This window comes from Pseudophryne corroboree, chromosome 4 (genome assembly GCF_028390025.1).
Source record: "Pseudophryne corroboree isolate aPseCor3 chromosome 4, aPseCor3.hap2, whole genome shotgun sequence".
NCBI classification, from domain to species: Eukaryota; Metazoa; Chordata; class Amphibia; order Anura; family Myobatrachidae; genus Pseudophryne; species Pseudophryne corroboree.
Window position 1 is genome coordinate 818102658 of NC_086447.1, and position 15926 is coordinate 818118583.

At 45.0% G+C, this 15926-nt stretch overlaps 1 protein-coding gene and 1 long non-coding RNA gene across 5 annotated transcripts in view; one reads left to right on the forward strand and one right to left on the reverse strand.

Moving 5' to 3' along the window:
• The window catches only part of LOC134910445 (uncharacterized), a 206611-nt gene that overhangs the window by 122843 nt on the left and 67842 nt on the right, over positions 1–15926 (forward strand). For both annotated transcript variants that reach the window (XR_010176201.1, XR_010176202.1), the window contains exon 4: positions 2258–2390. This is a non-coding gene — a long non-coding RNA (uncharacterized LOC134910445). The remainder of the gene's footprint in view (positions 1–2257; positions 2391–15926) is intronic.
• Positions 145–15926, reverse strand: part of COMMD1 (copper metabolism domain containing 1) — a 305031-nt gene continuing 289249 nt past the window's right edge. For all 3 annotated transcript variants that reach the window (XR_010176200.1, XM_063918482.1, XM_063918484.1), the window contains one exon: positions 145–323. Coding sequence is in view for 2 of the 3 variants with exons in the window: in XM_063918482.1 (XP_063774552.1) it covers positions 216–323 (108 nt within the window). In the remaining variant the exon portion in view is untranslated. The remainder of the gene's footprint in view (positions 324–15926) is intronic.

A 15926-nucleotide genomic window follows, 5' to 3' on the forward strand; every position in this document is an offset into this window, starting at 1 on the left:
GGGTAAATCTGAAAACCACTTAGTCCATTTACCCCTTAGTATGGCTTTAAGTTTGCAATACGAGTCATTTGGATAACAGCACATCTATAGCTTAGCAAGTGGGGAACATGGCCTCATTTAATAAAAAAAAAAAAAAAAGGCAAATTCATTTTTTAAGTGCTTTATTTAAAAAAAAAAAAAAAAAAGACAGAAAAGAAAAAGCTTTTACTGAACAATTAGCTGATTTGCGTTAATGCAGCCAGGCTTTCCTCCACCTCCGACAATTTCTTCAACATTTCATTCATCTTTGCTTCATTGAATTCTATGCACACAAATTCAGATTCCTAGGAAAAGAATAGAAAAACCGGTTACATTAAAATTCATCATGGAATCAAAACAGATTTATTCTGAAATTCTTATCACTGATCAACACAGAATATTATGCAAGGTCTAATAAATAAACACACTACAGGTTGAGTATCCCATATCCAAATATTCAAAAATACGGAATATTCCGAAATACGGACTTTTTTGAGTGAGATAGTGAGATCTTTGTTTTCTGTGGCTCAATGTACACAAACTTTGTTTAATACACAAAGTTATTAAAAATATTGTATTAAATGACCTTCAGGCTGTGTGTATAAGGTGTATATGAAACATAAATGAATTGTGTGAATGTACACACGCTTTGTTAATACAGAAAGTTATTAAAAATATTGGCTAAAATGACCTTCAAGCTGTGTGTATAAGGTGTGTATGAAACATAAATGCATTCTGTGCTTAGACATGGGTCCCATCGCCATGATATCTCATTATGGTATGCAATTCCACCCGGCACCATAGCAGTGCATGCTAATGTGGACGGGATTGTCCATATTGGCCTGCATGAATAAGCGACCCGGCACCAACGATGAGCGAGCGCGGGGCCGTGCAACGTACATCGTCGGTGCCTACACACTGCATGATATGAACAATTTCTCATTCATTAACAAACGAGAACGTTCATATCGTTCAGTGTTATCGCCTAATGTGTAGGGCCCTTAACACTTAACTAACAATTTTATCCACACAAAACTACTCAATTTTTTTACATTTCTTAATAAAGTTTAAAAAGTATTTTCAAAAATATATTTAAATATTTAATAAATAAGAAATATCTAGGGAGTGTTTTGCATTCCACCATATCCGTAGGATCTCCCAATATAAAATAACTTCCCATGCCCCCATTGGCAGTGGTCTTAAATCCTAATAATAGTACTCCCACACCCAATTAGTAGAAAATAAATAAAAAAATCCATGTTTTATAAAGCAAAATCCCCCTATGTAAACAGCTAAGACGCTTTTTTGCAGCCCCACCCCCCGCCTCCTACCCTGTGACCAATGTATTTTTTATTTTTATTATTTTATCCCCCTCTTCCCTTCAGCATCATCCATCTTTATTATAACACCCCCCCGCGCTCCCGTGGATTACACCGTTTGCCCCCCACCCACCTCCAGTTACCTCCCCACACATCAATGAGCATATACTCCTCCAAGGGTGTTTTAAGAGAGGAGGGGGCCTGTGTGCAGACTCTGTGTGGGCTCCGTCCTCTCCACGGCGCCATAGGCTCCGGCATTGTGCCGGAGTCTACAGAGCACGCGCAGGTCTTTGGAAACATGGCGCCTGCCAAGGTCTGGAGACAAATTTCCTACTGCGCATGCGCAGCGGCCATTTTGAAAGTGATTTTTGCCGCGGCTGCAGCACCCGTCGTGGGACTCTGAAAAGGTAAGTATAATACAACAGGGGTGCAGTGTGGGCCCCCCTGGACCCAGGGGCCCGTGTGCACCGCACACATTGCACCCATGGTAGAAACGCCTATGTATCCCACAAAGCACCGTCAAAGACTATGGCACAACTGAAAAATGTGTCTAGAACAAGTGATCCATGTGAGAACACTTGTCAAAGAGGCCACAAGAGGCCTATAGTAATAGTCTCCTATGAAACTGGGAGAAACTGTCCCAGAGATAACAAAAGATGAGGGAATTTTACAAAGCTGGACTTTACAGGAGGGTGGCAAACAGAGAAATGTAAAAAAAAAAAAAAAATCATATTAAAGTTCTACAGTCAAGTAAAACACAGATTAAACTTCAATGAGGCACAATGTTCGGAGCAAGCCCAACATTGTGCATCATACAAACACTAACGGGAGAATCCAAATGTCGATGGGAAATGAAGAGAAAAAAAAACTGCGACAAGGGTATTTTTCCACAGCCGCTGAGTTTTGGTATTCAATTGCAGGACAGAACTGCACCAGAACTACATCTCCCAGCAGCCCTTGCAACTCCATGCATGCCCCGGGACTCCCAGAAGCCCCCTCACTCATCAGAAGATGGGAGGAAGACCACTCTGAGCCGTGGAGACCACCGGACAGGTGAGGCAAATGGATAAAGCAGGTGATAGGCAAATCTAGGAAAAAAACCTGCTACCAAACACCTACAGTAATTATAAGGCAGTCACATAAAATATGTATTATCCCCGCAATGAAAGTAGGTTGGTGGTTCTTTTTATAGATTTTCTTTATGATCTCTAATCCAAAATACAAATATGATAGACATGGTTTATCATACAGTTGCTATAAGACCATATTCATTCCACTCTATGTTTCACACTTTGTAAACCCAGATGGAATCCATTGTTTTCAGAGATCACAATTGAGAGACTGGAGGCAATGCTCATTTTACATGAAATAAAGATATGGGTGCTACTGTAAAGTTAAAACCGATATGAGACGTACAATAGCTTCCACACACTGGATGAGTCTTCAGGCACTTACAGTATTTTATTCATTTCTTAGATCATTATAGTAACATGAAATAAAAAATCTGGTATTATGTACTCCAAAGGCCACTATTTATGGCAGTGTGAACTTTCGCAGTCCGCACAAGCGCTGTCTATTGTCCATATATCCATCATGCATGTGGAGCCTCTGGGCTTTTCCAGAGATTTCTGAAGTAATGTTTGAGGTCTCAGACTCCTGAGAGAGCTGATACTGACAGAGAAATTATACTGATGTCGACATTTTCTGTTGACATTCTAACAAGTCGATATACTGAATGTCAACATTCGGTACATGTTGAAATTCTGGTATTGGCATTTTGACTGTCGACAGCTTCACTGAAACTCCCTCATAGAGCCTTGTCCAAAGAGAAACTGTAAAGGGGAGATGTACTAAGCCTTCAAAAGTTATAAACTTCACAGTGATAAAGTACCAATCAATCAGCTCCTACTTGCCATGCTACAGACTGTGTTTGAGAAATGACAGGAGCTGGTTGGCTGGTAGTTTATCACCGTGAAATGTATCACGTTTCAAGGCTTAGTACATCTGGCCCTAAGTGAGCTGAGGTGTAATCACGTCTTCACAGATGTCCATCTGACAGACACAACTTTTTGGGAACTTACCTGGGATAGCACACAGCTGTAGTGCAGTGGTTGAGGCAGTGGCCTCTATTCCCAGGATCTGCTACAGGGCAGTCCCAACATGATCGGCAAAAACGGCCTAGGGTGACAGAGAGTTGGCACTCTGCTCGCTAATGCTATTTTGTAAATTATTCAAATATCATTTTTTCATTATAGAGATTATACTATAGAGCTCAATGGGTATATATTGCAGTGTCGACCACTTTTGGTCGACATGGCAAATGTCAACATGTTGAAAAGGTCAACATGTGAAAGGTTGACGTATTGAAACGGTCGACAGGGATAAAGGTCGACACAGGAAAAGGTAGTCATGACAAATGGTTCACACAAAAAAAAGGTTGACACCATATTTGTACCCTTTTTTTGTGTTGTTTTCTTCGTAAGAATACAGGGAACCCTAGTTAGAGTACCGCTTTGCTCGCCATGCTTGGGGAAGGTGCTGAGCGCAGGTTACTATTCCCAATCATAGTCCACATGGAAACCCCAACAAAAATCTGTGTCGACCATTTCACTTGTCAACATTTTTTACCTGTCGACCTAATGCGTGTTGACCATTAGTGGTCGACCTAATTATAGTCTACCTGTCATCCGGCTAGCGAGCTCAATATAGGCCAACCACTAACAAATATTTGTTAATACAGTATACTATGTGTCCTCATATATCTAGCCTCAGTATGCCATGCAGGTCGAAATGCCTGGCGCGAGTGAGCTGCCAGGTCCTGAGCAACTCTGCTAAGGTCGGTCATCTTTTCTTGATGAAAATGCATCTTAGGCGCGACATAATGTGAATAGGACGCACGAGGAGACTGTGCTGATTGATTTGATATATGGCACTTGTATATTGTGTGTGTCTGTATGCGGAGCAGAACAGAACTTGCATTGGAAAGAAGCTGCAGCTGCTACTTTGCAGCAAATTTGTATGCAGGTCAGAGACTCAGTCGCACACACATATATCTGTCCTATATCAAACCAGCACAGTCTTGTTGTGTGCCCTAGTCACATTGCGTTACAATTTAGGGGGTAATTGAAATCTGATCGCAACAGCACATTTGTTAGCAAACGGACAAAACCATGTGCACTGCGGGGGGGGGGGGGGGGGGGGCGGATGTTTCGTGCAGAGAGAGTTAAGATTTGGGTGGGTTATATTGTTTCTGTGCAGAGAAAATACTGCCTGCTTTATTTTTACACTGCAATTAAGATTTCAGTTTGAACACACCCCACCCAAATCTAACTCTCTCTGCACATGTTATATCTCCTCCTCCTCCTCTCCCCCCCCCCCCCCCCCCCCTCCCCAAGTGGTCTAATTCAGATCTGATCGCTGCAGCAAATTTGTTAGCTAATGGGCGAAACCATGCGCAGTGCAGGTGGGGCAGATGTAACATGTGCAGAGAGAGTTAGATTTGGGTGGGGTGTGTTCAATCTGCAATCTAAAATGCAGTGTAAAAATAAAGCAGCCAGTATTTACCCTGCACAGAAACAATATAACCCACCCAAATCAGTAGGCCCTATACACTGGTCGTTTACACTGAAAGATATGAACGATCTCGTTCATTAACCACTTGCCTGGCATGGTTGCATCAGATGCGACCATGCCTGCAAGTGCTCTACCTGACCTGGTCGCACAGGATGCGACCAGTCAGATCAGAGAGTGTTCGCAACGGCAGGAAAGAGAAACATCCCTCCGCTACTGCTGTCAGAGGGACCGGAAGGTCCCTCTGCCTCCCTGCACTCTCCCCTACTGATTGCTGTGCTGCCGATCAGTCAGCACGGCAGGATCCCCCCCCCCCCCCCCCCCTTCCAGCGGCTGCAGACAATGGCAGCCGCTGGAGAGTGTAAATTAACCCTCCCAAGCCAACCCCAGACCCCCATCCCCCTCTATACCTGGAGGCTGTCCCAGCTTTCAAAATGAAAGTCGCGATGTTCCCGATGTTTCGATGGTCGCGATGTTCCGAATCGATGTTTCAATGTTTGAAAAAAATGTTTAACAAAAATTTTTTTATTTTTGTTTTTTTACACAAAATCATTTGGGATAGGGTTAAATTCATGTTCTTCACCTAATTCATTTATAAAAAACCCGACAATTTCGGAGCTGATTTTGGCTAAATAAATCGTCATTTAAGTGGTTAATGAACGAGATATCGTTCATATCTGTCAGTGTGTATGCACCAATGATTAACGATGCGCGGCCCTGCGCTCGTTCATCGTTAGTGCCAGCTCGTTTAAGCCAGCAAGCCAATACGGACAATATCGTCCATATTAGCATGCAGGGCTATGGGGCTGGGTGACGGGGGGAGTGAAGAAACTTCATTACCCCCGTCACCGGGTCGTCCATATCGGCCGTCGGGCACCTCGACTGCCAATCGGCCAGTGTGTAGGGCCCTTTACTCTCTCTGCAAATAAGTTATATCTGCCCCACCTGCAGTTCACATGGTTTTGCCCATTAGCTAACAAATTTGCTGCTGCGATCAGATCTGAATTAACCCCCTAGAACCAGTGTTAACTCCGGACCCCAAATATCCCCAACAAGTCATGTTTTCTGAATTTCTTAACTAATGCTCATGTGAGTTAATCTATTTTGATGGGTCAGTAATTATCCTTCCTGCTTCCACAAACAGAAATCCTGAAAACATAACCTGCTGGGGTACTTGATGACTGGAGTGGAGGGGTTGGGCCTGAGTGACCGGCGGTGGGGATCCTGGTGGTCAGCATACTGACCCCGGTATCCCGACCGCAGAATGCCGGTGTGCGCTCGCCATATTTTCCCTGTGGATAGCATGCAGACTGTAGGGCTTGTGATTGTTTGGGATCCCAGCGTCAGCATGGTGACCGTTGGGATCCCGAGCTCCGGTCACATGACCAGATCCCAAGTGAAGAACCACTGGCTGAGAATACAAAAAAATACAAACCTCATCGTCGCTCTTCCAATGTGCATCAGCTATGCAGATAGTTCTATCCGCTAGCCCCCACAGACCGCAAAACAGAATGTTCAATCATTCATTTATTTTTAAAAACAGCTGCTCTGTGCAAGTCTGTTTGTGGATGTATGATCTACACAGCTCATAGCAACATAGCTAAAGGGATTAAAAAAACAAGACATGCTGGGACTCATAGTTCCACAACATTATAAAAGCACAGGTTGCTGAACTGTGCTCTACTGTTTTGTTTGTGTGGTACTTACTTTATCTGTTCAATGAAAGCCCATCATCTGCTTTAAAACAAGAGAAATCCTGCTATAGCTGTACATAAACATGTAAAATGACCGCTGGCTTGTGTCTAACATAATGTAAAGCCCTGGCAGATAAAGAGATTAGCTAAAATAACAATGGGTCATGACATGAAAACTCAAGACATCATTCGTCCAACGTAAATCTTATTGGTGGCGGCAAGTGCCATTTATCATTGTCTGTTAGGAAATAATTTTATTAGTGTTTCTTGCTTCAGTGATCTCTATTCATGGAGCACAACTATATACGGGTTCACTATGGTATGCTGGCGGTCGGGCTCCCGGCGACCAGCATACCGGCGCCGGGAGCCCGACCGCCGGCTTACCGACAGTGTGGCGAGCGCAAATGAGCCCCTTGCAGGCTCGCTGCGCTCGCCACGCTACGGGCACGGTGACGCCCGGCATACTGAAGACCACCCCTATTTAGCACAGTTCAGTACAAAGCTATAAGGCTGCCATGACTGTGTATTACAATAGGGCTGAATAACTTCAGCAGGTCTTGAAGACGAGTAATAAGCCTGGCTTTATTTAGGGAGATCCGCCTCAGCACAAGTGTGTCAATCGATAAACTATCTTGCAATGACGCCTGCATGGTTATTGTTTAAATAATTAACTTTATACAAAGAAGCTACAGTGAATGCATCCTCTCTGATTCCAATGAATGGTTTCTTGTTCTGGCCTTAGGTAACTGAAAGTGAACATTTGTCAGGGAACGCGTTAATTATACTGGCGTCAAGCCAGTGACGGCATGTAAGGGTGGCAGGGGCAATGACTGCATTTGTGGGGCACATCGGACCTAATTCATATGGTACTGGGAGAGGAGGTGTCTGATATAAGTAGGTGTCTCCTGCATGCCTCTGTGATCCAGTGTTACGTGACCCATGGGGCAACCCAGGCCGGCTGCCGCAGCTCCGACCAAGGGTTGTATTTACCAAAAGTGCGGGTATTTAGAAGTGATGTTGCCTATAGCAACCAATCAGTTCTACTTATTATTTATCTAGCATATTCTAGAAGATAATAGCTAGAATCTGACTTCAAAAAACCCGCACTTTAGTAAATATACCCCCAAAAGGCCATGAAATCTCCATCTTCCGATGGAGATCCTTGCCTTGGCACTTCCGAAAAAATGAAGACGACACACACATCCGTTCTGGGAAATAGCGGGCATTGCCACGCCCTCCTTTCCCGCAAATGCAACTTATCAGTGTCTGCTAGGAAATCATTTTATTAGTGTTTCTTGCTTCCGTGATCTCTATTCATAGAGCCCAACTGTACAGCACAGTTCTATACAAGGCTATAAGGCTGCCATGACTGTGTTTTACAAGAGGGCTGAATAACGTCAGCAGGTCTTGAAGACTAGTAATAGTCCTGGTTTTAGGGATGTCAGCAGCAGTAGTGCATCCAACAACTCGCCCACACTGCACATGTGGGTGCACATTGTTAGTGTATGTAATGTGGGGGGGCACAGCGGTGGCATGTAAGGATGGGAAAGGGAGTGACTCCATTAGGCTGCACATTGATAGTGCATGTGATGTCGGGGGGTGGGGGGCACAGTGATGGCATGTAAGGATGGGAAAGGTAGTGATTGCATTAGGGTGCACAATGTTAGTGTATGCGATGGGGGTGCACAGTGATGGCATGTAAGGATGGGTAAAGGAGTGATTGCATTAGGGTGCACATTGTTAGTGTGTGTGCAATATGGAAGTTCACAATGATGGCATGTAAGTATGGGAATGGGAGTGACTGCATTAGGGTGCACAATGTTAGTGTATGTGATGTGGGGGGGGCACAGTGATGGCATGTAAGGATGGGAAAGGTAGTGACTGCATTAGGGTGCACATTGTTAGTGTATGTGAGTTTGGGGACGACGACACTGATGGCAAGTAAGGATGGGTAAGGGAGTGATTGCATTAGGGTGCACATTGTTAGTGTATGCGATGTGGGGGAGGGCACAGTGATGGCATGTAAGGATGGGTAAGGGAGTGATTGCATTAGGGTGCACATTGTTAGTGTGTGTTATGTGGGAGGGAGGGCACAGTAATAACATGTAAGGATGGGAAAGGGAGAGATTACATTAGGGACACATTGTTAGTGTGTATGTAATATGGAAGTTCACAATGATGGCATGTAAGGATGGGAAGGGGAGTGATTGCATTAGGGGGGCAAATTGATAGTTTACTTTATGTGATGGCATGTGGAGACAGTAATAAATGAGAGAATGTTGGAGCACAAAGAGGCACAGGTGGCACATTATGGATGTAGTGTTCCACATACCATCATTATCAGCGTCAGTAATGGCATATACGGGCATTATTAGGCATATATGGGGTACAATGACTGAAGTGTGTAGAAAAAGAAAAGGTGAAGAATGTCAATCTGTAAAGCAGACAAGAGACATATGTTAGGAGTTATTCTGCCAACGGTGTTACATAGCACTGACTGACATTCTACCTAAGATTTTGCACATGCCACATCCATTTATTGAAACAAATACATTCAGGAATCACTAAATGTGCAATAAAATGTCCAGAAAGATTTCATGTTTAACTTTGTACCCCGTGGAATTGGTGCAAAAATTTGTATTCTACACTTTATGATAATTACGTAAGCACGAAATACACACTGTGATTATGACTGTTGTGGTTTAAAATGGTCCGCACGGCCACAAACTGCAGAGAGTAAGTATAGAGCCAAAGAGGCAGCTAATCCCTGTCAACATCTTGTGCAGAGCTATCAGATGTGAGCCACGCTGGAAGAGGTCACGGTCTTGCTACGATTATAGGGGGTAATTCCAAGTTGATCGCAGCAGGAAATTTTTTAGCAGTTGGGCAAAACCATGTGCACTGCAGGGGGGGCAGATATAACATTTGCAGAGAGAGTTAGATTTGGGTGGGTTATTTTGTTTCTATGCAGGGTAAATACTGGCTGTTTTATTTTTACACTGCAATTAAGATTGCAGATTGAACACACCACACCCAAATCTATCTCTCTCTGCACATGTTATATCTGTCCCCCCTGCAGTGCACATGGGTGGTCATTCCGAGTTGTTCGCTCGCAAGCTGCTTTTAGCAGCTTTGCACACGCTAAGCCGCCGCCTACTGGGAGTGAATCTTAGCTTCTCAAAATTGCGAACGAAAGATTCGCAATATTGCGAAAAGACTTCTCTGTGCAGTTTCTGAGTAGCTCGAGACTTACTCTGCCAGTGCGATCAGTTCAGTGCTCGTCGTTCCTGGTTTGACGTCACAAACACACCCAGCGTTCACCCAGACACTCCTCCGTTTCTCCAGCCACTCCCGCTTTTTCCCCAGAAACGGTAGCGTTTTTTCAAATACTCCCATAAAACGGCCAGTTTCCGCCCAGAAACACCCACTTCCTGTCAATCACATTACGATCACCAGAACGAAGAAAAAACCTCGTAATGCCGTGAGTAAAATACCTAACTGCATAGCAAATTTACTTGGCGCAGTCGCAGTGCGAACACTGCGATTGCGCAATTAGCGGAAAATCGCTGCGATGCGAAGAAAATTACCGAGCGAACAACTCGGAATGAGGGCCATGGTTTTGCCCAATTGCTAACAAACTTGAAGCTGCAATCAACTCAGAATTACCCCCTTAGTGCACTCTCTGATCACAGCATCTATACATTGTCTAATCTGACAGATAGGCCCAAACTGCTACACAAGGTTACTATAAATCAGCATTAAGGAAATCTGGATTATTAGAATAAATAAATAGTTACACAAGACTTCCCAGGTATTTGTGTTGCATCTCTGCCTACCTGACATGGAACTACTACTTTATTATTAAAGTCACAAAGCAGATTTATTCCAGAGAGAAGCAACAATTTACATAGTGATGACGTCTGCAGTAAAACCAGTTTGTCTCCAAGCATATGTACACAATGATGGACTCCAAACACGTAACGGAACAGGAGAATCGCACAATAGTGTGATAAATGGTACAACCATTTCCTTTCTATTCTTACACATTAGATTTGAAAATAAATTGTTGTTCCATTTATCACACTATTGTGCGATTCGACCTTTGCGTTACAAGTTTAGTGTGCATCATTGTGTACATATGCTTGGAGACAAACTGATCGCCATCAAACAAGTATTTTACTTCGTAGGCTGCACATCTTAGGGGGTTTCCCCCCAGCTTACCATTACTATGTTGTTAGTATAGGGGGGGGGGTCATTCCGACCTGATCGCACGCTAGCTATTTTTTGCAGCACTGCGATCAGGTCAGAACTCTGCAAAACTGCGCATGCATATGTACTGAAATGTGCAGGCACGTCGTACAGGTACAAAGTGGATCGTTGCTGGGCGATGGATTTAACGAAGAATCCATTCGCACAGCCGATCGCAAGAAGATTGACAGGAAGAAGGCGTCTGTGGGTGTCAACTGACCGTTTTTAGGGAGTTTTTGGAAAAATGCAGGCGCGTCCAAGCGTTTGCAGGGCAGATGTCTGACGACAATTCTGGGACCGGACAGGCTGAAGTGATCGCAGCGGCTAAGTTCAGACGTACTCAGAAACTGCACAAAACTTTTTTGTACCGCTCGGCTGCACAAGCGTTCGCACACTTGAAAAGCAAAAAAACACTCCCCCATACGCGGTGATTATCTGATCGCAGCGCTGCAAAAAATAGCTAGCGAGTGATCAACTCGGAATAACCCCCATAGTACGGTATATCTGGATGGTATATGCATCCTTCTTTTAATGTAATAAACTATTTTCTAGCAATTCTCTTTTTTTAATCCTCGGGTAGGACCAGGTACAGGTCAGAAACGCCCCAAGGTATACTTGTTGTTGTTTAGTGTTAGGAACGGTACTGACATCACTATGGTAACACATTTACAATACTCCCCGTAGTATTAGTTAACGCTATATAGAACAACAGAGGAACAAGCATATCATTCATTATTTCAGTGAAAGAAACATGTCAAACTGATAGGCCCTTTACCTCCTCCTCGGTCTAAAATTGTTGCTAAAATTCAATTTCGCTTTGAAATGGAAACTATGGTCATGCCTTATCTTGTAGCCCCCAAATATTATGGTTACAGTGGCATGAATATATCGGATGTGGATCATGAAATCGACAGTGTCTAGGTCGACAATGTTTAGGTCGACCGCTATAGGTCGACAGTCACTAGGTCAACATGTGCTAGGTCAAAAGGTCGACATGAGGTTTTTTTTTGGGTGTCGTTTTCTGCGTACAGTGATCGGGAAGCCGAATTAGCGCACCTTGTTCGCTCGCCATGCTTCGGGCAAGGTGCCTCGCTTCGCTCAGCACAGCTTACCATTCCAATCTTAGTCCACGTGGATCGTTAAGTATGAAAAAGTTCAAAGAAAAAAATTGTGAAAACCTCATGTCGACCTTTTGACCTAGCACATGTCGACATAGAAACTCTGTCGACCTTCCAACCCTGTTGACCTAGTGACTGTCGCCCTATAGTGGTTGACCTTAACATTGTCGACCTAGACAGTGTCGATCTTCAGATATAGACTATGGAGGCGGGGATAATGGACTGCGCAATGTGGGATCTGCCAGCAGTGTGGAGAGTGCTAGAGCTCCCTGAAAGTAGCTCAAGTGGAATACATATGCAAGAGAAATGGGGGTGCACTCTCCTACTGGGGCGCTGATCCCTCTCGGATGTCTCCTCAATTAGCAGATAGGCGATACCTTGTGGTGCTGCATACCGCCGGACTTCTTTGGACACTCTCCTGCATGCCTTTGGGGAAATCAGATCTGAGGAGCCAAAAACAGGGTATTTTCCCGGGGTACTCTGCTGTTTTAACACCTGCGGCTCCTCCACCGGTAGGACTTTATTCCCATTGACAGCCATGCTCAGTCCATTTTATTTTTGATGTTAGTATTGTATTTATTGTATTAAAATAATTCATTTGATTTTAACAATACGACATCAGTGTATTTTACCGTACATTCACTTATCTGCTAATTGAGGAGACATCCGAGAGGGATTAGCGCCCCAGTAGGAGAGTGCACCCCCGTTTTTCTTGCAAGTGTCGATCTTCAGACCGGATCCCGAATATATCACAGATGGCCCTGGAGCTCCCCGTCTTTCAATAGTGTCCCCCCGTAATTGTGCTTCACTGAATTACCTTCTTTGTCACCAACCCATCCCATAGGCTTCCTCAGATACTCTTAATGAGTACTTGCTGCTTTATTCTACTTGAGGACTCTGAATTTTAGTGTACTGTGACCCCCGCCTTCCTGTTTTTGTACCCTATCCCCCCTATTTTGTTTTGTACCTTATTCATACTTGCCTACCTGACCCTCTCCATGAGGGAGAAAATGCTCTGTTCCTGGACTTTCCTGGTAATGTATGATTGCCATCACCTGTGGTGAGCTAGTTAATTGATAGGAAAGGTGTTTCACCACAGGTGATGGCAATCATACATTACCAGTAAGGTCCAGGAATCATACATTACCAGGAAGGTCCAGGAACAGAGTATTTTCTCCCTCATGGAGGGGGTCAGGTAGGCAAGTACAGTATGACCTTATTTTCTATGCCCCCTATTTTTTTTATAAATATTATTGATGTTAACAACAAAATGGATGTGCAGCCGGGAACAGCGGAGGCCTTTCTACTAGGCTGCTTAAACACTCAGTGAAGTAGGGCGGGTTTTGTTCCGGTGGTCTCATTCCTCTGAATGATTAATCATTTCTCCAAATGGTTATTCCGCACTATGTGGGGGAAACAAAGCATGACAACAGTGTGTACTGTAATGATATTCAGAGTGAGTACCTTAAATATCATCACTAGAGTATAATATATTGGTTTCAAATTGATCTGCACCATGGTAGGGGTTGGATATGGTACACCGGCAGTCAGGATGCCAGCGGTCAGAATCCCTACCCCAATATCCCGAATGGATTGAAATCCTGACAGGGAGTTTAGGTAAGGGAAACATAATCCTCAGCAGCCTAAACCTAACCCGCCCTCCCTGCAGCCTAAAACTTGCCCTCCCTCCCCACAGCCTAACGCTAACATCCCCACAAACTAACCCCCCTCCCCACAGCCTAACCCTAACATCCCCACAAACTAACCCCCCTCCCCACAGCCTAAACTTAACCCGCCCTCCCTGCAGCCTATCTCTTGCCCTCCCTCCCCTCCACCTAACCTTCCCTCCGCCTAACACCCCCCCCCCTCCGCCTAACCTCCCCACAGCCTAAACCTAACCTTCGCTCCCACAGCCTAACCCCTCCTCCCCACAGCCTAAACTTTACCTTCCCTCCCCCTAACCTCCTCTCCTCACAGCCTAACCCCAACCCTGCTCCTGCAGCCTAACCCTTGCGTTTGGGATCCCAGCTGTCAGGATGCTGGCGTCGGCATTCTGACATGTGTCGGGATTCCAGTACCGGCATTCTGACCACCAGGATCCCAGCTACATCCCCATAGTAGCCCACATTGTGTCTCTTAGTATATTGTTATGAAGTTAGAAAATGACATGACTGCAGACAGTGCAATGCTGCAGGAGCAACCACTTGTTAGGTATACTGGATCTGATCACAGCATCTATACAAGTGAATAGTCTAATCTGACAGATATGGCCAAACTGTTGCACAAGGTTTCTATAAATCAGCATTAAAGAAAATAAGAATTTACTCACCGGTAATTCTATTTCTCGTAGTCCGTAGTGGATGCTGGGAACTCCGTAAGGACCATGGGGAATAGACTGGCTCCGCAGGAGACTGGGCACTCTAAAAGAAAGATTAGGTACTATCTGGTGTGCACTGGCTCCTCCCTCTATGCCCATCCTCCAGACCTCAGTTAGGGAAACTGTGCCCGGAAGAGCTTGCACAACAAGGAAAATATTTAGAATCCAGGGTAAGACTCATACCAGCCACACCAATCACACTGTACAACTTGTGATAACCATACCCAGTTAACAGTATAAACAACAACTGAGCCTCCTTTTACGGATGGCTCATAACAATAACCCTTTAGTGAAGCAATAACTATATACATGTATTGCAGAGAGTCCGCACTTGGGACGGGCGCCCAGCATCCACTACGGACTACGAGAAATAGAATTACCGGTGAGTAAATTCTTATTTTCTCTGACGTCCTAGTGGATGCTGGGAACTCCGTAAGGACCATGGGGATTATACCAAAGCTCCCAAACGGGCGGGAGAGTGCGGATGACTCTGCAGCACCGAATGAGCAAACTCAAGGTCCTCCTCAGCCAGGGTATCAAACTTGTAGAATTTAGCAAATGTGTTTGAACCCGACCAAGTAGCAGCTCGGCAAAGCTGTAAAGCCGAGACCCCTCGGGCAGCCGCCCAAGAAGAGCCCACCTTCCTTGTGGAATGGGCTTTCACTGATTTAGGATGCGGCAGTCCAGCCGCAGAATGTGCCAGCTGAATCGTGCAACAGATCCAGCGAGCAATAGTTTGCTTTGAAGCAGGAGCACCCAGCTTGTTGGGTGCATGCAGGATAAATAGCGAGTCAGTTTTCCTGACTCCAGCCGTCCTGGAAACATAAATTTTCAAAGCCCGGACTACGTCCAGCAACTTGGAATCCTCCAAGTCCCGAGTAGCCGCAGGCACCACAATAGGTTGGTTCAAATGAAACGCTGATACCACCTTTGGGAGAAATTGGGGACGAGTCCTCAATTCTGCCCTGTCCATATGGAAGATCAGATACGGGCTTTTACATGACAAAGCCGCCAATTCTGACACACGCCTAGCTGAAGCTAAGGCCAACAGCATGACCACCTTCCACGTGAGATACTTTAGCTCCACGGTCCTAAGTGGCTCAAACCAGTGTGATTTCAGGAAATCCAACACTTTCTTGTAGTTCTGGGTACCAAGTTCTTCTTGGCCAATCCGGAACGATGAGTATAGTTCTTACTCCTCTCTTTCTTACTATCCTCAGTACCTTGGGTATGAGAGGAAGAGGAGGGAACACATAAACCGACTGGTACACGCACGGTGTCACTAGTGCGTCCACAGCTATCGCCTGAGGGTCCCTTGACCTGGCGCAATATTTTTTTAGCTTTTTGTTGAGGCGGGACGCCATCATGTCCACCCGTGGCAGTTCCCAGCGATTTACAATCTGTGTGAAGTCTTCTTGATGAAGTCCCCACTCTCCCGGGTGGAGGTCGTGCCTGCTGAGGAAGTCTGCTTCCCAGTTGTCCACTCCCAGAATGAACACTGCTGACAGTGCTAGCACGTGATTCTCCGCCCATCGAAGAATCCTTGTGGCTTCTGCCATTGCCATCCTGCTTCTCGTGCCGC